Source organism: Xiphophorus couchianus, chromosome 22, assembly GCF_001444195.1.
Source record: "Xiphophorus couchianus chromosome 22, X_couchianus-1.0, whole genome shotgun sequence".
NCBI lineage: Eukaryota > Metazoa > Chordata > Actinopteri > Cyprinodontiformes > Poeciliidae > Xiphophorus > Xiphophorus couchianus.
The window spans coordinates 1,068,280-1,090,909 of record NC_040249.1 but is presented as its reverse complement, the minus strand read 5'-3'; the positions used below and the strand labels follow the sequence as shown (position 1 = coordinate 1,090,909).

At 41.1% G+C, this 22,630-nt stretch overlaps 1 protein-coding gene across 1 annotated transcript in view; it reads left to right on the top strand.

Moving 5' to 3' along the window:
- The window catches only part of ttc27 (tetratricopeptide repeat domain 27), a 51,942-nt gene extending 30,788 nt beyond the window's left edge, over nt 1–21,154 (top strand). The window contains exons 10-20 of the mRNA XM_028007590.1: nt 1,843–1,956; nt 5,889–5,984; nt 8,125–8,247; nt 12,742–12,969; nt 14,327–14,425; nt 15,315–15,367; nt 16,913–17,078; nt 18,587–18,784; nt 19,201–19,312; nt 20,612–20,712; nt 20,924–21,154. Coding sequence (XP_027863391.1) covers nt 1,843–1,956; nt 5,889–5,984; nt 8,125–8,247; nt 12,742–12,969; nt 14,327–14,425; nt 15,315–15,367; nt 16,913–17,078; nt 18,587–18,784; nt 19,201–19,312; nt 20,612–20,712; nt 20,924–21,049 — 1,416 coding nt within the window. The 3' untranslated portion in view covers nt 21,050–21,154. The remainder of the gene's footprint in view (nt 1–1,842; nt 1,957–5,888; nt 5,985–8,124; nt 8,248–12,741; nt 12,970–14,326; nt 14,426–15,314; nt 15,368–16,912; nt 17,079–18,586; nt 18,785–19,200; nt 19,313–20,611; nt 20,713–20,923) is intronic.
- Nucleotides 21,155–22,630: the final 1,476 nt, after the last annotated feature.

Here is a 22,630-nt window from a genome sequence, read left to right as displayed (position 1 = left end):
AAAACATGGTTCATGTTTTTAACAAACCAAATGTCTGCAGAGATATGTTAGAAAAACTTTTTTTTTTTTCCATTTTTTAAAAGGAATGATGGTCTATTGATAACATGTATACCATAGAGTCCTTGATGCTAAAAACGTCTTGTATTCTGACTTTTACATTGTTGTAAATGCTACAGTAAATCAGAGCTATATTATAAGGGCTTTTCTTCTTCCTAGCAGGTTCAATGTTCCATTCACAAAGTTCTGATTGCTTCTGAAAAGCTCTTTGTGTTCGTTTATGTTAACAGGAGGGTGACAAATGCTGATCATGTCACATCATTTGATTTTAATCACCCAGTGATTTATATAGCTACAGAATAACTGCATAATTAGGACAGTTTACTGTTGCACTAATGACTCTGATAAGACCTGCTAAGCATCCACAAACAACATCAGTGCTTGTTCATCACTGCTACCGACATCGATCACTTTCATGAGACATTCACATCGTCATCAATAATCTGTGTGTGGAAATTCATCGTTGTATAATCCCATCATTATAGATGATCCTGGCGTTAGTCCTTTTCTGACATATCCATCTGTGGGTAAATCATCTGCACCGTTCCCTGGAACCCTTTTATCAGCTCTTTGAGAGCTGAAACCCCAAGCTGGCCCAGCTATTACACACCAGCTTATCACTGCAGTGCCCAGAAAAAGTCTTTGCAGCTCTAATAGCTTTTAATAATTAGGTGTTTTAAATGAGGTTTGCTTGTCGATTTCTCACTACAGCGAGCAGGAGAAGTCTTTGACTTTAGTGCAGAGAGGATGAAGCAAATGAAAACTAGGTTCTGTTTCCTGGTCGTACTGTCAGATGGCTGGCTGCGAAATGTCTGACCGCTGTGGAAGCTCAGGTCAAGCCTTTTAAAATGTTCCTCGTTAATTTTATCAGGAAAACACACATTCAAAGTGTTTAGTCTTGGTTCAGTTTGTAAAAGACCAGTTCACAACACATGTCCTGCCACTGAATATCCAGCTCTATGGAATCGAATTCAGTCCAAATTCAGTTCAGTCCAGGCTAATCCTGTCAAAGAGATGATTTAAAAAAAATGTGGGTCTTAGTAAATACCATCCAGTTTGTTCAACTCAGAAATACGTTATCATTAGGCCGGCGAAAATGTCAAGTTAGGCACAAAGTCTGGTATAAGACCAAAATGGGATAAAATATGTTTATAATTACTTTGTAACAAATCCAGGCAGAAGTAATAATTAAAGGAAAAACAAAACCATGAAACCAACCGATACTAAGTCGGTAATGTGAATATAGTGTATGTTAGAACAGGGCAAAGTACTTCCAGTTCCAAATGGCTCAGAGAGTGACATTAGGAAAACAAAGCTTGTTCACAAACAAGAAGTCTCCCTTTAACTTAAACTCTTGGTGTGTCTGAGTCTGATGCATTTTGGTATTTTCTTTACTCTTCAGCTCTTCAGTGTTTAGAGTTTTTACTCAAGAGTAGCAATGTTTTGTCAAAAGTAAAAATTCCACAGTGTGGAACATATTTTCCATTATAATGCAACAACAAAATGTGACTATCAGGTTAAAGTACATAGAACATGCTATATAAAAAGTATATCTTTGTTTTATCTCTTTGTTGCAAACCGTAATAGCTTATTCCTATTTACTTACATATTCAGAATTCCATCTTTTGGAAGGTTGATTAAATACATTAACAAAAAAATGTTTGCGCCCAGAAGAGTTCATCTAGTTTGTCACAGATCAGCAGATTTCCCCAGAACTGCTTCCTGTCACGTGAGAAATGACTGAAATAAGTCCAATCTTCTGTGTCTCTTTTGTCTTTGGAACAGTGCATTCTGTCCCAGCCAAAGTTCTGGTCTGTGGAGGTCACAGCACTCTGCCTCAGGACCAAACTAGAGAGAGGAAGAACTCGGTATGTTGAGAGAGCCATGATGCAAACCCAGGTAAGGAGGCGGCCAAGAGGTTTGTTATTCAGCAGTAAAGTGACACTAAATGACTTGGGACATCTAATGTGCCTCATGGTGAAGCATCGATAACATCAAGATGAGAGCGCTAGTACTGGCTTATCACTGGTCTAGTAACTTTCTACAACCGGTCTACCATATTTCTAGCAATGGTCTAGCACCACTCTACCACAGGTCTAGCACTGGTGTACCATCAGCCTACCATTCGTCTAGCACCATTGGTCTACCTGCACAGGTATAGGGTATTCTAGAGAGATACTGTTGTGTTTTGACACATTTGTACGTGTTTTGCGACGGATGTCGCTAGAGTTGGACAATATGAAGATTATGTGAAGATTATGAAGACATAGTGGCCTGTAATTGATATCCTGGCAGGACACATGGGCACCAAGTCGTTAAACTGGGCTTGGATGAGATGAGAATAGAGCTGTAAGCAATCCTCATCAGCGCGCTGCTTAAGTAGGTGATGAAGCTCACCAAATTCAGAACACTTCTGAATTATCTGGTGAATCCATACAGCTCTGAGGCGCCCGACAGCGTTCTCTTTCTTTCAGTAAATAAAGCAAAGCCACTTGCTCAATTTCATCTGCCATTGTACAAAGAGACCAGCAGAGGAAAACAACCAACACGCATCTTTCCACACTTAGCTCGTTTGCACGTCTAGAGTGAAAATTTCAATATAACTCTCGATATGAAGTGTCTGACTTCAAAGTGCACAAGCGTCCAACTTGAGACATTGGACGCATTCAGTCTGAACACAGCATTAATATTTCATATTTTATGCTTTGTCCAAACTAGGACTTACCACCCAATCCATCCTGGCCGATTCAGTTACCAAAAGCCAACTTTCAGCGTTAATTCCTGGCACATAAACCAGATCTCAGCTCAGGCTGGTGATGACGGCAGATGCCTGTCAAATCCTTCAACAACTTATTGTCATTTACTACCAGCATCTGGATGAGATTGATCATCAGAAGTCATCATGGGCCATCAGAACGATTCAATGCAAGAGAAGAAGTATGATGTGTGAGATGGGTCGGTTCTTCAGCACTGTGAAACACCCTGATGGCAGCAATCTGCTGATTCATACATCAGTCCTTTTAGTCCTTTTTTCTATTATTTTTCATCCGCAGACCAAGAAAGTCCTCTTCACCTTCATTATGAGTTCAAACCTGGAGCTCACGATGAGTGTGCAGCGTACTTTTTTGCACACATATATATATACTGTATATATGTTACATTCAGCAGCAAAACAGAATAAAAGAAAAAAAAAAGAACTATGCTCCATGTACAAGCAGTGCATTTCAGTCAAATGCTGCTCCTTGGACATCTGTTTTCCTGAGTGTGTTGGTGTGTACATGTGTGTCTGCTTCAGAAAGCTACCGACGGCGTTACAGAGCTTCGCTCGGCTCGCTGTGCCGATGAGTAATTGAGCAACCTTGCTCCTTCTTTCCGAACAACCCTGCGCACAAACAAAACCATTAATCCCCCACAGCTCCAAATGTTATTTTCGATGTTGATCAATAACATCCCAGAAATGGCGAACGCAGACATGGGATGGGATTTAAACCTGCTGAAGGATTTATTAGGCTAGCACGGTGACTGTAGCTGAGGACTACAGCTACAGTGCTCCAAGTGGAACCAAATGAAGCCCAGGTTGGTTGTGGTTGTTTCTCAGACCTGTCCAGTCTGAGGCCTGGTGCTGCACAGAGCAGCTGGAAGCAGTAAAGCCTTTGATTAGCTCTGCTGTTTTCTGTGGCGTTTCCCAGAGTTGTTCCAGGTTTACATCAAACACACTTTCTTTCAACTTTACAGTTTTCCCCAACTTATTGTGTCTTCTCCGTGTTGAAGTGCATTAGTAACAAAGCCACTTCTGTTTGTTTGATTGCTCTGTCAGTGTACAGTGATCAGTTGCTTTCTATTTCTAGGTGTTTGTCCAAAGCTGCTTCGCGTCTTGGTGCTTTCTTCTCACCACTCGTCTCTCCTGCTCACTTCTAGCCGAGCAGCAGCATTTGCCTTCTCTGTATAAAATTTTACTTTTAAGAAAATAATAAAGTTTTTAATGAAGTACTGTATACCAGTAGAAATCTGTATGATTACAAAGAAAATATAATTTCTTTTCTCTGTCTCTATTTTAAAAGAAGGGTAAACTACAAGATTTCTTCTTCACACCACTCCTTTTCATTCAAAACTTTTAAACTGTATATGAATGAAATAAACAAATACATTCTAAAACAGCAGCCCAACAGGGCTGTCCATATCTGTCAGGTCAAAGGTTGCATACCGTCTCCTACATGATGGTGCATCAGAGGTTCTTGTAATCTGGCACCTAAGCATTTCTTAGGAGAAATGAACTGTCTATTATTTAATTTCCCTTTTTTTTATTTTCACATTGTTATGGAAAAATGATGGCCTACTACCAACTCTTGAATCCACTGCTTCACTGTTTGCATGATCTGCAAACTTCTGTAAACTTCAGTTTTGGGACAGAAGGCCTTTGTACTTGAATCTACAAAATGTTGGTATGGAGAAGTGGTTTTGAGGACCAGAAGGTGCAGTAGAATCCCAGTTTATCGTCATGTTGAAAAATATGTAACTGGCCACCAAAAGCAGGAACAAGTCATCAGGGCACAAATTGAGAATTTTATGTTGTTGTTTTTTTTTTTTGCATAATATACTAGTTGAAGTCATGAAGAAATCACCTCGTGTTTGAATAACAGTTTCAGACGTTTTAAAATGGTGAACTTTGTGTTTGAATTCAACTTGTTTACTGAGGCCATTGCTGTTTCGGGGAGGGGAAACGCACCGCTGATTAGTATATGGTGCTTGACTGGCTGTTCTCACAGCTATTGTGGTTGGTTCCAACCAATAAGCTGGGTAAAACATGGCTACCTAAGCAGCTACGTCATGGTTGGGGTTTTGTTATTCAAATGCAGAACAACCAGATTCCACAGCAACTTCATCCCTCATGCTATAAGGCTACTATATTCCCCTAAATTTTTTTATTGTATATGCTTATATTGATACTTTTATTATTACTTATTTATTTATTATCATTGGAGACTTACAACGACATTTCTTTCAATATGTAAGAAATTGTGCAGTTGGATGATAATAAAATGTATTGTCTATTAAAATGGGAAACTTTGTGTTTGAATTCAACTTGTTTACTGTTGAATTCTTGACTGCAGGCGGGCAACACCTGTTAGCCTCAATAACATGCATGGAGTGACAGATGTATTGGCAAATAGAGCATTTTAAAATGGTTATTGTTTTTAGTGATGTCCCAAAAATATAATAATTGATTAAGTTCATACATCACATCCCTGGTAGATGGTAAGGCTCTGAACACCACCAGTTGATGAGCATCCACTTCTGGGAAGATTGGCAAACATATCAAAATGTTTGTACTTAAGATTCCCCGATATTAGCATGTGTCATATGGAAGAATGCATGTGTTCTCAGAAACCTTTAGTGTGGTAGTTTATGGATCAAGCAGATATTTAATCTATAAAAATATAATACATTTTCAAAGCAGTTAAAAGATGAGATAGGAGGATCTTAACAGCTGCAGTTTGAAAGAGTTGTCACTGTTCTTTCTGTTTTCTCTGTGGATTCTCCCGATCATCAGCCATTACTAAAGTTTCAGGGTCATTAGGTACCCTGAAACCTAATGACCTAATATGGTCATTAGGTACTAACCTAATGACCCTGAAACCCGTCGATACTCGGCAGCCAACTGCAGTGTGTTCTCCGCTGGCATATGCAGTGTGGGTTCCAAGTTCATTGGTTCTCAATCTGCTTTAATCATCTCTTTAATCTATAAACTGCGGTTTCAAACTGTAACTGTAGCAGGGTAAATCGTACACTGCCAGTTCCCTGAAGAACATTTTCACTCTCGTCTCTTGCAGGCGATAGTCGATCATTTTGAAGACCAGAGCTGTCCTGTGAGCGAGCGCCTCAAAGTGTTCTACTGCTGCCAAGTACCGCCCAGATGGGCCGTCCAGGTATCACACACACACACACACAACAGCTCAACTCATGCTTCCTGGTTTTCATTGTTCTGTTGCTCCATCATTCACTCATGCTTTGTCATCTTTAAGTGCATTTCCACTAGAGCAGGGGTCTCCAACTCCAGTCCTCAGAAGCTGCTGTCCTGCCTGCGCACACCTGAATCAGACGACTGGCTGGTCGACAGGCCTCTGTAGGGATGAAGGAATGTAGATGAGGAAACTCAGCCGTTTGGTTCAGGTGTGTTGGCGAGAGGATGCCTCTGAAAGTTGCAGGCCAGCAGCTGTCCAGGACGGGAGTTGGAGCAGCCTGAAATGATCTAGAGCAGTGTTTCCCAACCCTGGTCCTCAAGGCTCACTGCCTTGCATGTTTTAGGTATTTCCTTGCTTCAGTCCAGCTGATTTCAATTGATGACTGATTAACAGGCGTTTGTTGAACTGCAATCAGTTGAATCAGGCACATTAAAGCAGAGAAACCTCTAAAACATGTAGGACGGTGTGCCTTGAGGACCAGGGTTGGGAAACACTGATCTAGAGGAACATTTTCCAGTAACCAGACTAGTTTTTCTTTTTTGTGTGTGTGTGTTTGCGCTGCTTTTACCAGCTAGAAACTACAGTGGCCTCGAGGTTCAAACTACTTCAACAAATTGAAAAACACATAATTAACGAAGCGCAATTACAAATTGCAAAAAACATAATATTAACGCTAACTTTCTAATGTCTTAGCTGTTGACATGGTGAGACTAAGTCCTTCAGACTAAGAAATGTTTTAAGCTGTTTGTTCTGAGCTGCTGTATGAAGTTTATGCTCCTGTGGAACATAAATATCTGATTGTTGTGAGATGCCTCTGACTTTGAAGTGAGCGTAACTCGATTCAACACTGAATTGTGGCGTCAGCGATGTCTCTTCCCCTCTTTACCCTTAAAGCAGTAGAAAACATGAGTCTCCTTTTAAAATGACAGACATCCCTTTCTTTCCAAGGACTTCATAGCAACTCTGTCACAGTCATAAAGCATTATAACTGTGACAGAATCCTTGGTTGATTGGTTTCATTGTGTACACCATGAAACAGAGGGAACTCCACATGTGGTCAAATATCTTTGCAGTGGGAGGAGTTACCGCTCAGTAGAGGTGCAGAAAAAAAATTATTCTAAAAAGAATTGCACTTCCTAGTTCTGGGTGTTCTGAATCGATTCCAAATTCTCAAAAATCCATTTCAAAATCTGTTTAAGTTGTTCATCTTTACCGCTCTTTTTTCCGAGTATAATGCATATCACATAATGCGTCCACTTGGCCGCTGTAGAACGCCGTCTCGCCCACAGTGCATTAATCATTTGATATTTTTTATTTAAGAAAAAGCCAGGCAGCTAAGCTTACCTAACGCAGGTAATTTAAGTTACAGAATTATATGCCGAAAGCTAGTTTTGTTTAAAGTTTATTTGATGGTATTTGATGCACCTTATAGAATCAGTACATTTGTTTACACTGTCTTTTCCTGTTATCACTTTAATTTAAGCAGAATCTCTAGACCGATTGAACGGGTAAATTGGTTTCTGAGTTAAAAATTGTTTACGAATTGACTTGTGACCCTAACAGACGGCGAGGAGGCTCTGCTGCACACGTGAAGTCTAAGGAGATATTTGTTGAACCTTAACGTAGCAGCAGAGCTACGAAGAGGAATTTTACGTTGCTCAGAATAAAGGAAGGAAGTAAAATAAGAGCAGTAAGCAGAATCTGTGATAGATAGAATAAGACGTGTCGAGGAGATTAAAAAAGGAAAGGGAGGAGGCAGCAACTGGCAGCATGTAATAACTGATCCAGCAATGAAGCTGGAATGGAAGAGTGTGCATCGGTGTTTGGGGACCTGACGGAGGCTGAGGGGGAGCAGTGCAGCAATCAGCTGCAGCAGGCGTGGAACAAAGCACCAAAGGCCTTTTTATGGCTGAGAGGAAGAACATCATTCATTTCTGTACTGCTTGGCTTTCCTATATCATGGTTCTGTGCATTTAACATAGGATGTGTTATTACTGCTGATAATTTGGTAAAAGATCAGGATGACTGCTGCTTACTGTTGACGGTAAGAGGAGTAGTGTTTAATCAGTGGAGTGACAGGGTTTGGGCTGGTTTTGCTCTGCAGAAGCTGCTGGCCAGCCTGCTGATAGACCTGGGCTGCATCAGCTCAGCTCTGCTGCTCTACCAGCAGCTGCAGCTCTGGGAGGACGCCGTGGTCTGCTATGAGAAGCTGGGCCAGCATGGAAAGGTACGCTCTCTCGCGCACGCGGTCATGTTTTTATGACTTGTGAGGACTTTATATTGACTTCCATTTGTTTTCTAAAACTATATTCCTAAACCTAACCATCACATACCTAACCGATAACCCACAAACTACATTTCCCCTTAGGGAACCACGAAAATGTCCCCACAAGGAGCAATAGTCCCCACAATCCCACATTGTAGACAGAAATAGGTTCCCATTAGGATATAAAAACCTGGCACACATGCACTCAAAAAGTATCTTCATCTCTCAACCCAACTATAGAACAACTTCCTTTACTTTCAAAATGACTTGAGGAGTGTTTAAAAACCTGCCCTGCAGAGACATATTAGATTAGAACATGCTTTATCGTCCCACGGTGGAGAAATGCATATCCACACAAACAGTGAAAATAAAGTAAGAATAAGACTGTACGTTAGGAACACTTTTACAACCTAAAAATAATAATACAAAAAAATAGCATAATTAGGATTAAAAGCCATGTGCAAGTGATTGTTGCTACATTTGGATAAAAAAAAAAACTTGCGAGCCCAGAGAACACGGTCCCAACAGGGAAGTACGGCAGTGGCATCATCATGGTTTTTTGCGGTTACTCTTGGTGCAGGATGGTCCGGTAGTACCTAGTAAGAGAGATGACATCACAGGTGTCATCTCTGTGATGTGGAAGCTTTAAAGCAACATCGCAGTACACCGGCAATTAAAGCTGGGCTTTCTAAATGGAGATGGACCCTAAACAAACCACCAGATTAGTTAGAAAACGGCTTAAAGACAACAGGTCAATATTTTTGAAGCGACCGTCGTCACAAAGCCCTGATCTCAAAGCCATAGAAGCAGAGCTGAAAAGGTGTGTGTGAGAGCGAGAGAACCTGACACCAGTCCTGTATGGAGGAATGTTTTAGCAAACCATTGTGAGAAGTTTGTGGGAATGCATGCAAACTTTAGAAAAATCTGTGGAAAAATTTTTTTTCTGTTATTCTGATCCTAACCAGTCTGAAACAGGAAAGGTTTAGTCTAATTTAATGTTAGATGTTGAGCGTCTTTTTAAAAGACTGGATGTAAATATGCGGTCTCAGCTATATTTCTGTTATTACTTGTTAGCGTGGCGCTTCTGGTGCGACGGCCTCAGAGATCTGCTTCCTCCCACAGGAACGTATTGGGCCATTTATTAAAATCATTTTTAACTACACCTCATGCATAATCTTCTGTTTCGGAACATTGAATAAAATTTTTTTTAAAAAAAGCCTTGTTCCTGCTTGAAGCTAGATGAACTCCTTTAACATGGGTCAGATCCCAGGCAGCTCAGTATTTGTGCCGAGCGAGTTTAGTGCATCCTGTCCAATCAGATCACACCCAGCTGGACGTCTGCCCGCTGGGGGGGCAGACGCTGCATCGTCGTTGGTGAAGCCGAGGGAGCGTTTAATACCCAACACTTTGTCCCGACGGGGCCGCTCCTCTCCCTGACCCTGCCGCTTTCAGCGCACACATTCTGAGACGCACCAGGCCAGGAAGTCGGACAACTTAATTTGCTGTCTGATCTGGAAGATGCAGGCCTGCCCCCTGTCCTTCCACTTTCTAATAATGTGCTGGATATTTCTCAACATTTTTCATTTACTTCCTGCTTCTCTTTAGATATTTATTCGACCAATAAACTCTCCATGATCACTGGATGTGTCTTTCTGCAGGGTTGCGTAAGAAATGAGAAGCTACTCATTGTATAAATAACTTACAAATAACTTACTGCCAGTCGAAAGATGCAGTAATTTTTCCAATCGGAGGCTTGTTACTGTGTGCTTAGTTAAATCCAGGTGGTGACTTTTTTGGCCATCCAGTGATTTTTGTTGTTATTTTGGACATTTATAGTTGGCTGTTGGGAACTACCACATGGTAGAGATGGCTTTAAGAAGGACATTCACAGTAAAAGCCTGTTCAGTGGGATGATCCAGTTATGCACGACGCCACGGGAACAATCCATTTTAAACCATTTTTCCCCTCGCAGAATAAGACTTTCTTAAACCTTTCTCTGTGCCAAGCTTGGTTTTCTTTCAGAAAGTCAGAACAGGACTTTCACAAAGTTCATTCTGTTCTCCATTGTGTGGAGTGGTAAATGTGCCTTATGAAGACCTATTCTGTTCTTCATCTGTGTATTCTTTTATATTGTATATTCTGTGTTATGGTCCTTATCTGGAAACCCCAATCAGGTCTTCCAGCCCAGTGCAGGTGTTGTTGTTTGGGATCTGCCCCTTTACTGTTTTTTTTTTTTTGGCCCATATTTCTCTGGATCTTTTTAGAAATTCAAAACAACATCCTTGCTCAGAAGTTCTTCTGGTATTATTTGATCACATCACCTTTTTGTCTGGGTTTTTTTTTTAATCCACATTGATTTTTGTTGGATTAAAAAAAACCCAAAAAAAACTGAACGAACAGGTGAGAATTTTTTCCACAGATCTTCTGTTTGAAGTGCCAACTGTTCAGGTCAGACTCGTCTCAAGGTGTTGCAGCTGTTTTTTTGTTTTTAAAGCAGAGCTCCCAGTACTTACTCATCACCAACCTGAACTCTGCTCTGATTCCTGGCCTCTGTAAAGATTCAGACTTTTATTCCCACATGTACTTAAATGAAAAGCATGACCATGAGGCTGCTGTCAGCTCGTGGTGGAAGTGCTCTGTCTGTCGGACGCAGGCTCAGAGTGCAGATGTGCAGACGTGACGTAAGTGCTGATTCTGATCCCTGGCCTCGCTCCGACTCCTCAGGTCCGGAGCTCTTGGTGCCATCTGGGCTTTCTGCCAGCTCTCTTTATTTAATTACACCATCCCTTGTCTCTCCAATTAGATTACCCAGCTTGCCTCTGGCTCATAATGAAAGTCTCCTTTCCCCCTTTTGCCCTGGCTGTGGTGGTCCCAGCCAATAGTCTGTTATGCTCTGACTGCGCTCCAAAGCAACAAGGTAATCCATTTGTCTGGAGTGGTTTGGTCTCCGTCCAATGTTGCTTCTCCTGTTTCCACTGCTGTCCTCTTCTTTCACTCAGACACATGGTAGCAAGCAAGTAATGTTCCTGGACAATAGAAATGTTGAGCACTGCTCAGCGGTGTGTATCTTCCTCCAGCTCTCTGTGTATTGGATCGAGGTTTGGATCAACTCCAGAGGAACAGCATGACCTTTGTGAATGCGCTGCAGTCATGTCATGTTTCTGTCTTTGGGACTCCTCCTCCCACTCCTCCTCTCTTCCTGTTTTCTTTGCGGTATTAACAGATATGTGTGCGGCACGGCCGTTCATTATTGTGGCTGAACCTCTGATTAGTCTCCTGCAGAGCACCCGCACTGTGCGCCGCGTGTCTTTTTAGTTTCAGCTCCAGGCAGTCCAGCCTGGTGTTAAAGCCCTCTGATTGATTATTACCCTCAGATAAAGCTGCCCTCTCTGCTGTGTTTCCTACACTTTAATTCAGACTTTTAAGAAAACTTGAAATTGAAAGTTTCACATTACAGCTTTGAGAACAACTTGACTGACTAGGCATTCTAATCAGAGGTGGCCTCTGTAAACATGGTTGTTGAAAAGATTTGTACAAGCAAGTTAACTTCGTAAAACAAATACGTGATAGTCCAGAAACCAGCAATAAAAGCAACAAGCTGATACTATCACAATGAAGGGAAAGAAACTATTAAGAAGACTTCCCAGTACTTCCTAATAACAAGTTGGATTTTTTTTTTCTGAAAATATTTACCTCAAAGGTCTAAGAACAATAGATGTCTGAAATCTTGGAGCAAGGGATTCTAAACCAGCTTTCCATACAAAGTTATCAAACTCATAACTTTTGTCCATAGAGCAGTCCCTCCAGTGCTTAGCAATTCCATGATGGTGGAAATTTACGCAAATCAACAGATCCCACATTTTGTCTCTGCGTTAATGCATAATTGTGAGTTTATTGCAAATTTCCCGTAAAAATGTATCAAAAAATACTGAAGTGAATGCTAACTCCCACCCGCAGGTGGCAGTATTTCTTAGTTCTTTGACACTGCTCCCTCAGTCTTACTTGATGTCAAAGTTTTAGTCTACGAGTGATAAAATCGAGCTGCTTAAGTTCTTAAAACTGTTTTATTCACATCTTTTCCTTTATACGTAAATTTGAGAAAGGGTTTAGCAATGGGGAAAAAAACCCATTACAAAATTCCTAGCAAATATTCCTTAGAGTAGTTTCACACAATTATTGATGTTGTTTGCAAAGAAATCACAAAAAACAATCTTGAAATCCCAGAGTTTCTGATACAGGAAAACATCTATCTTATAATTAAGTTCGCTCTTTCATTGTAACTATGCTGGATATTCTTCAGATAAAAGCTCTGTTATATATATATATATATATATATATATATATATATATATATGTATATATATACTTACTGTATATGCTAGTTCTTTAACCTTGCAGACCAGCCACTGTTCTCCTGTTTGCCATTTTGTATTTCTCCTCTCACCATTTGCTCAGGCTGAGGAGATTGTGCGCAGAGAGCTGGAGAAGAAGGAGACTCCGAGTCTGTACTGTTTGCTTGGAGACATCCTGAACGAGCATCAGTACTACGACCGGGCGTGGGAGCTGTCGGGACGGAGGAGCGCCAGAGCCATGCGCTCCAAGGCTCTGCTGCACCTCCGGGCCAAGGACTTCCAGCAGTGTGTGGACTGCTTTGAGCAGTCGCTGAAAATCAACACCATGCAGGTAATCAGAGACATTTCCCACTTTGTCCCATATGCAGTTTACTGACATTAGGCCTGTCACAACAAACAATACGTCAATTAAACGCATGATAAATTAAAATGAGTTCAATAATTTTTGTTTACATGATTTAGCGTTTTTCTCTTTCTACCAAAAACTGGATGATAAGAGTCTTCAGTCTGGTGTTTTGGTCTTTACTAGCCCTTTTTTTGTTTTGAAGGTCATTTTATTTGTTTTTTTCTGTTTATTTTGGATATTTAAAATGTCTTTCACTTCCAGTGTTAAATGTTCATTAAAATTAAAGTTTATTCCGCTCTGACAAAGCGTTCTTGCATTATTATGCCATTATCCTTATGATGCTTGAAATTTGTGTCAAAGCAACAATATTGTCGTTTATTGTAATAAATTCTGGGGCAGTTTATCGTCCAGTAAAATTTGCTATTGCGACAGTGCCTAACTGACGCATCATTTTCCGAAACGTAGTGTGCAAAACTTTAGTTAATAGCTTAATCGTAAACCTTTTTCATTTAATCATTTGCTTGCTTGCAGCAAAATTTTATTTTTGTTGTTATTAAGTCATGTTAGTCATGGAGCTTAATTACTTATTTTGCAAATCTTCTGCTATTGAAAAGTCCTATAAAAAGGAAAATTTTTACTTCAGTGTTTACATGATGTAACAATTTTCAAGTTGACCATTTTGTGACGTCATTGTTGAACTATTTTGCTTTTTATTGGTTGCTTTGTATGCAGTACCTTGGTCTGTGTGAACATAGGACCAGAAACAACCTTCTTACTACCAACAGCAGAGCACAGTGGTAGAGGGGTGATGATCTGGTCACCTTGCCGTTATTGAGTCTACCATGATGCCCTTTGTATGCCAAAATATTCTAGCGTTATAAAGCGAGGTCATTTGTCTCCATGACAATGAGATCTGGGTCATCAACAGGACAGTAACCGCCAACAGCAGCAGATCTGCGACGAGATGAGAAAAGAATCCTTGTTATGCTTAGATTCAGCCAACAGCAACCATGATACCACTAGACTGTGCAAACAGCAGGTGGTCCAGTTTCTCTGAAACTACATAAAAGCTTAACAGCGGCTGATGCTGAAGGATCGCCTACAGGGTACTTTTTTTACCCATTGATTTTGTATTTGGCTTATTTTCTTTAAAGACACCTTTAAAGAAAAAACTTATTTCATCAAACAATGATGACTGAAAGATGTTGCTTTCATGCTTTGAAAACCGGTTTGTTTCTGTCTTCTTGAACCCAGGCTCTGAGTGATCAGACAGAGCGTTTAGACGTCTGTTACTCCTAACGCTCAGACTGGCTCTGATTTCCCGTTCTCCCTCCTCTTGCAGCTTGGCGTGTGGTTTTCCCTCGGCTGTGCCTACTTCGCTCTGGAGGGCTATGAGGGAGCTGCTAGAGCCTTCCAGAGGTGTGTGGGACTGGAGCCAGATGTAAGTGTATAAACATCACAAACTGATTATGACCTGTTGGTTTTCCTGGCTCCAGGCCTGGTCCATCCTATATACACCTAGGACTATTTTTCTGTGTGTGATTGAGCTTCTAAGTCCTTCACCCCAGCCTGATGCTCTAATCAGCTGTCGCAGTGAACCTTGAGTTCAAGGTTCAAGGTGTCTTTAATTTCCCCAGGGTGTAATTAGTGTTACATCCAGCACAACTAGCATTTACCAACTACAAATACACTAAATAAAAAACAAATCATTGTATACACATAAAACTGTAACTAGTAACAGACGCACAACGTTCAACAAGAAGCATTACGTAAAATCCTTTTTTTTTTTTAAGTTTTACATCATGTTAAAATGTTATTCCCTCATCAAAAATGCCTTAAAATTGCCCATATTTCTTTTTTTTATTTATTAAGAATTAATAACATTGATCTGTACAGCTGCTAAATCTGAGCCAGGGAATAGAGAGGGAGGGGGCAACTTCACAAGTACAATCCACCCTCTACTTCTTTATCGAAGAATACTGAAATGACGCTCCCGGGACACGATTATCTCCCAGTGTTACACGCTCTTCAGATGTCACCATGTTTGTCTGAACAGCCGGGCAAAGTGACGTCATTTGCGATCAGTGCCATATATCTACAGTATGTTGTAGTTTAAGAGGTAAACGGATCAAAGCGTACGTTTTCACCAGTGCTGCTTCCTGGTTTAATGCCCTCCACTTCATTTTTCCAACTTTGAGAATCTCAAAGGCCCCAGTTTCAGAATTTGTGTTCCAGATGGGAAATGTTTCTGCCTCGCCCTCAAACTGTCTTTATTGTTTCTTTTCTCTTCCCCTCCATCCCTCTCCCTGCTGACTCACCCCTTTTTTCAGAATGCAGAGGCATGGAACAACCTTTCCACAGCCTACATCCGCCTCCAGATGAAGTGAGTATGAGTCTGGGAGCTGCTGAATATGTCTGCCCAGGCAAGACATGTTTGAACTTGTTAGTATTCATAGGAGCATCAGTGATATTCAGGTGGCAGGCAAGAGAATAGGATAGAATGATCCTTTGTGCCCCAGGAGGAATGTATGCATTGCTGCTGCAGCACAGAGCGATGTGGAAGAAAATCCCATAAAAGCATATATTGTATAAAACAGCTACACATAAAGATAGGTTCACACAAGTAGAAGAATAGGAGATGGAAGTAAAAACGATGTAGAATCCTGCAGCAGGCTTGAAATACTTGTTAGCAAAAGGTAACAAGCAAAAGGTCACATTCAGGTAAAGCTGCACAATACTAGGAAAATATGACATTGTGTTATTATTTTGAAAATTGCATTAAACAGCATTAAATTCTGATTGCTTCAGTTTGATTGTGGTTTCAAAAATGAACGGACAGAATGCACCACGTCAATTCAGATTAGCTCCACAGCAGCCCAAAGTGGAGCATTATGGGAAGGATTATATGGTCAAGAAGCCAAATATTCAAACCTTGTCTCAGTGTGGAACTCCTCACCACTGGACACCAGAGCAGTGGACTCATGTTCAGAGCAGTCTCTGCCTGGCAATCCAGTAAACGGGTCTGGGTTTGACGGTTCAGAACCGATCAAACTTCAAATAAAGCAAAAATATTATCCAAAAAAAACAAAAACCTATTGGTTTGAGACTTTTATGTAATGCAAGCGAAGCTGCAGCTGTCCCTCCCGCAAATGACCGGCGGAGTTGGAGTTCATTTGGCAGCTTTTCTCTAAACTTCTGACATCATTTTGTTGAAATTCCAACTCGGCAACATCAGACACACTCTGACCTCATCTCAGATGTTTGCTTTTGACCAGCTGTTGTTCGACATCTTGTGTGGAATGATGAGAGTTTTTTTTTTTTTTGTTGACTTTCACATTCTTAGATAACAGCAAATCTTTCAAAATACACCATCTTAAAAGGCTTTCTGACAAAAGACCCCAAAAACTTTGGGAAATTTTGAGATCAATCTCAGATGTTTTTGAAAAGTTTTGACATTTGAAACTTCCAAGTTTTTCTCTAGAACATAGAGTGCTATTTTTTCTCTGTCTACAATGGCACTAATGCGTCGTCATAGAAAACGTAGGTGAAGTTCACAACAACCGTCAGGCAATAGAAAGTTTTCCCTGAAACAGAATAGATCTTTAAAGATCTTCTCTGGATTCTCTTCAACCTCTACAAACCTTTTAAACTGTGTGTTTTGAAAGATTTGTTGTGATTTACGGTCATCTAAGATTTTTTGGTGGAAGTTAATCACTCCTTTTTTTCCCCTTATCTATAAAGTCCTTAACACACCATTGTAGTTTTAAGGTTGAAAAATTTAAAACAAAATAAAAGTCCTGATTACATGATTTGAACAAAAGATTCAGTTGAGATAGATAATTTTTTTTGTAGAAATTGTTTTGAACCACTTCTCCCAACCCGTTAAGTTGAATCTGAGGCTCTTCTGCTTCCTTTCATTGGCCGACAGAACCAAAGCCTTTCGAACCCTGCAAGAGGCCCTGAAATGCAACTACGAGCACTGGCAGATCTGGGAGAACTTCATTGTGGTCAGCATTGACATTGGGGATTTCGCTGAAGCCATCAAGGCGTACCACCGTCTCATGGATCTGAGGGAAAACTACAAAGATGTCCAGGTAAAGAACTTCTTCCCCAGCGAGAATGATTTCTCGTTAGTTTTTAAAAGTTGTACATTTAATTTCTGAACTAAGCAGTTAGATTCGGTTTCCCCTCCATATTGTCTGTGTGACACAGCCGTCAGACAAAACCTGGGTCAGAACAGAAAGCTTTGTTCTGTCCTAAATGGATCTTGTGCATTGTGGTTACATGATGCAACGGCCAAGCAGCAGCTGAAGGAGAAGCCTCTCTTACTCCCGTAACAGTGGTTGCATTCTAAGTGGAAACTTTGTGTCGTCCTCATAAATAAAACGGAGCTTTCACCAAAACCCCGAACCGTCAGCTTTGTAAATTCACATCTGCTCTCCAGAAACAGTTGTTTTTGGAAAGTGCTTCTACTTTGCAGCTCTACTTCATAAGGGAGTAGAATGAGCAGCGACATAATGTAGGTCTTGGTAGGAAACCTTTTAGGTAAATTTGCTGCTATAGAACATTAACTACACTGTAGAAGCAGCGGTTTTCTGTAGAGAGCCAGGATGTTGGCTTGACCTTTGACCTTCTAAACACCTAAAACCTGTCGATTTCTGCGTGTTCCGTTTACATCAAGCATCGAGAGAGCACTTCAATAATTTTGTGTGTTTTCCAACTATTTTCTGTTTCTCCAACTTATCAAAGATATAGTCTCAGTCAAAATACAAAACAATGTCTTAAATAAATCCATTTCCTTCCCTGTAGTATATTGTACACATTGTAAAGCTTCATTGCTGCTTAATTGCGAAGATGACCAATGAAATGAAATGAAATTCCTTCAGTATTATCCCATCTAACTTCATAATTGGAGGCCGAACATCTGTTTTCTGCGCCTCATTTGTTTGCTGAATTATTGGGCTTAAATATGTAAATTTGTGAAAGCACTTCCAACTTTCTTAGTATCACTTTAAGGTGACTGAGACACTGATCATAACCGACTCACTGGCAGAATATCCATCTTGCATACACTACATTGCCAAAGGTATTTGCTCATCCATCCAAATGATCGGAATCAGGTATTCCAAATCCAGTTGTGAAATTTCCTCACTCCTAAATATTCCACAGTCAGCTGTATTATAAGAAAATGGAAGTGTTTGGAACGACAGCAACTCATCCAGGGAGTGTTAGGCCACGTAAACTGACGGAGCGAGGTCAGTGGATACTGAAGCGCATAGTGCGAAGAAGTCGCCAAATTTCTGCAGAGTCGATCACTGCAGACCTAAAAACTTCATGTGGCCTTCAGATGAGCTCAAGAACAGAGTACAGAGAGCTTGGAATGGGTTTCTATGGTGACCAGCTGCATCCATGAGTGAGGAATAATTAAAATCACTTCACAGTAATATCTGTTGTAACATCTGCAAATGCTAATCCACCTCGTTTACTTTTGCCGCTCCTCTTTAAATCTCTGTCCGCTTGTATAGTCAGGAGACTCGGCAGAAAGACGTGGGACTCGTCTTTCTGCCGAGTCCAACGGCTTGAAATCTTTTCCCATTTGTAGATTCTACAGATCCTGGTCAGGGCGGTTGCGGAGAATCTGACTGACAACCAGGGGGTGCAGGCCGGAACCTTGGCCCCGAAACTGAAGGAACTTCTCGGACGTGTCAGTGCGCGCCACAGCAGCGACGCTGAAATATGGCAGCAGTACGCCGTGCTGTACGGTGGCGGCCGCGGCTCAAACCCAGGCGACAACGACAAGGTGGGTTTCATGCTGGTGCTTTGTTAAAAAATAAATAAATTCATTGCTGGATGTTTCCTCAGCGTTGCTTTGTTCTTTGTGTTAAATAAATGGGTCAGTAGTTGTTTTTGTTTTTTTTTATCATTACATTATAAAAACTTTGTAGTCCGTCTTAAAATTAAAGGGCTACGAGTGGGAACGCACCAATCCATTTTTTTCAGTTCTGCACAACATGAGATTGGTATCGCCCACCATTAGAGATAAAGAGAGATAGAAAGCTGTAATGCTTTCTGTAAAGATTTACTTGTGAAAGTAAATCTTTTGGGCATCAACCTTGATACTCTGACATTGTCTGAGCGCCAGACAGCCAGAGAGAACTTGTTTTAAAAAAAGAAAGTGTGGTGAGGTCAGCGCGGGCCGCTTGTGTTTGTCTCCAGGCTCTGCAGTTCCTGTCCAAAGCTCATCGCTGTGAGGTTCAAGCTAGCGGCTGGGAGAAGGACCCTGTTCTTTTCAAGGAGGTGATCAGAAGAGCAATTGCCATGGGAGAAGGTGAGAACACACTCAGCTGTGTGTGTACATCACCACTGTTCACACTTTCCACTCCTTAAAAGGTCAGAATGCAGATGAAAGGATCAGGGAGAAAATGGCTACGTGACTAAGGCTTGCAACGTTTCATCTGCCTGAAACACATCTGCAATGATGAGACAACAGTGGAGGTGTCAGGCCATAATGTGAAGCTCCATGTCTGGGGAAAATGCAGCAACATCAGCTGTTAAACACGGCGGTGGAGGGATGATGTTTTGGGAGCATTTACTGGAAGGGATTTGCGAACCTTGCAGTAACCGATGAACTCTATATCCCCAACACGTTGGGGATAAAAATGAATAAAAATGTCTCATTTCCACACACTCATCTTTTCTTAACTTCTTCTGTATAAAACGGCAGGAACGTGATGTATTCAAACTCATCCATGATCCCTAGGTGACCAACAGCCCTGGCACTAGCACCTTGTTTTTCCAATAATTTATCTTTTTGAGGGCTTTCAGCTAAAATATCAGCTTCAGATTGGCATCTTCTAACTATCACAAAACTCAAATATTATTTCCAGTCTATAGTCTGGCTACTTTGATTGCTAGCTTTTGGTACAATATTTGTCTGTTTTGGTCCCTATTTAACAGGCAGGCGGCTATTTTAGCTGATTCCTCTCTTTATGATGACCTTCTGGCCTCCATGCTGTCATACTGCATTGATTAATCTGCTCATGTACTATTAATATTTTGTTAGGTTTGGCAAGGAATTTCAGATTGGATCCTCCTAGGAATCAATGTTCTGTTCCAACAGTAGAACACAAAAGCTAATCAGTTTAAGATTTAAAGTCTTAAAGCTTTGCCTTTCATTGTAGCGTTCAATACACCAGCAGTCACTAGTAAACCTGCAGACTGATACTGAAGGGCTCTGAGGACAATATGAGCAATACGTTCTTATGGAATAATGGCGCTTGTGTGAATATTCTTTTCATTTCTACTTTAAACTTTACAGGAAGTACCCCCCTTCCCCCCCCCCAAAAAACTGCAGGAATTTAAAGACCTGAGTGACTTTTCAGAACATTCAGATCAAAGGTTACAATAGTCCAAAATAGTAACAAATACATATTCTAGTCCCCACTAGAATATGTATTATGTAAGATGATAAACTGGTAACCCATTTATCATCTTTACCATCCAGGCAAAGCCATTTACCAGATAGACTGTTCCCACTGTATTCAAGCACTGATTTCCAATTCAGATGCAACAGGCTTCATCAGTAACATTTGTGACCTCTCTCTGCCTCTCTGCCTCTGCCTCTCAGTGAGCATCAGCTGCAGCGAGAAGAAGACGAATCCTGCAGAATCTCTCCAGATGCTGTCGTCCAGCCGCCTCAGCCTCCGGAGTCTGGCCACCAAAGCCAAGGTAGCTTCCCTAGGTCACCGAACACACACACACACACCTCACTTCTGGTTGAGAGTTCATGCAGTCAGCAGACACTTAATATTGTTTGGAGTTAACACTGAACTCAGTAACTGCACTGTGGTTGGAATGACAGTAGCATGCAGCCGATTGTCTGTAATGCAACGAGGAGACTAATGCATGTTTTGATGCTTTCTGCATTGTGGTCTCGCAGCAAATCCACACGGATGTTGCGACGGGTGAAGTCCATGCCGATCTACGGGACGGCGTTGCCGCTCTGGAACGGCTGATCTCAGATCTGCAGGAGCTGAGTGGGAGGCTGCGGAACCAGTCCCAGTGATGCAAACTGCATCTTTATCATGACGTTTTTATACCTTCATGTCCACAATATAATGTAAATGGTTGTTTTAAGGTATCAAGAAGTAAACTTGATAATTAAATGCTGCATGTGTTCATTCTTCATTCTGCAAATAATGAAGTCGAAACCAGTTATTGACAAATGAAAGAATATAGATAAATCAGGCTAAACGGTTCCTGTTTTAGATCAACTTGGATACCAAGCTTCTTTTCATTTACTGAATGTCAGAATATTAAGTACTTGCTACAAAATCTCCCCAACCTTCCCTAGTTGAGCTCCCCAGTTTTTCCGCCTGTAGAACCTGTAGGTGCTTTTTTTATTTTATTTACCAGATGGTCTGGTAAATTAAAAACAACCCCAGAATTTCCCCTGATGAACACTGGGATGGTTCAGGACGTAGACGGGTTCTGCAGGATTTCCTCCAGAAAACCTGCTCAGCCCAGTGGTAAGGACACTGTGGCAGTCCACTATCTGCCACTACTGTTTTTGTGCAAAAAAATGTTCAATGTTACAAAAGTTCTGAGGTGCACAAGTTGAGATCATAATTTGGAAATAATAGCATAGCCAACAGGGAGGTGCAGGGACCAAGTTCAATGTGTCAACTATAAACCGAGGTTAAGCCGTCTTTACTGTCAATGTTACTTGTAAAAAAAACTACTTAAAATAAAACACTTAGCCTGGTGGGGGGCCAACTAAAGCCTGGTGGCCTGCCAGGCTTATTAATATAATAAGCCTAAGAAACGCAGGGTTTCTGGCAGAAACCCTCACTCAGCATACAACCAAATTAGTTAGAAAAGTCACAAGCCACTGATCTCAAATTTACCTTTGCACTAATTTGGGTACAAAACCAGTTCTGTCAGGAGGAATGGGCCAAATCCATTCTAATCTTCCAGGAGTCAGGCTGCTCTCTGAGCTCTGCAGTTCCAGCACAGTTAGATATTGGATCGTGTATGTCCCAGTCCATAGAGCCTCTACCTCTGCTGCCAAGGTAGACGGTACTGCAGCTGATTGATAAAGATGACTGCTTTTTGTCTCAGATCAGATTACATAAGAGCTATTTATGAAGCCATTATGCAAAGCCAAAACAGGTCTTATTATAGCATGAGGTAATTAAAAACCGTGCAACAAATACATCCTGAATGTTGCTACCAGTCGATGGTTTGAGCCAGTACTAAGGCAGATCTCAGCAGAGCAAACTCTGACATCCAGGTAAGGTTTATTAAATCCTTAATTCAAGCCATTTCATTCATCGCCACATATCACTCATGAAGCACGAGTAACTAATCTCCTTATTCTAATTTAATTTCCTGAAGGCTATTCTTGGATACATCCTGTGAGTGATTTACTGCGGCGCTGTCATCGTCCAGAGGAGCGCTCCAATAACAGGACACAAAGCGTTGCCTGTTCTGCTTCACGGTACCTCCAAACATTCCTGATGTTCCCTCAGAGTGTTTCAGACATCCTCACTCTCGGATCTCTCTGTACAGCAGGTCAGAGTCGGAGGAAGGCCAGTTAGTGCCGGACCATCCACGATTTAAAGGAATCCAAATCAGCCTTTATTCT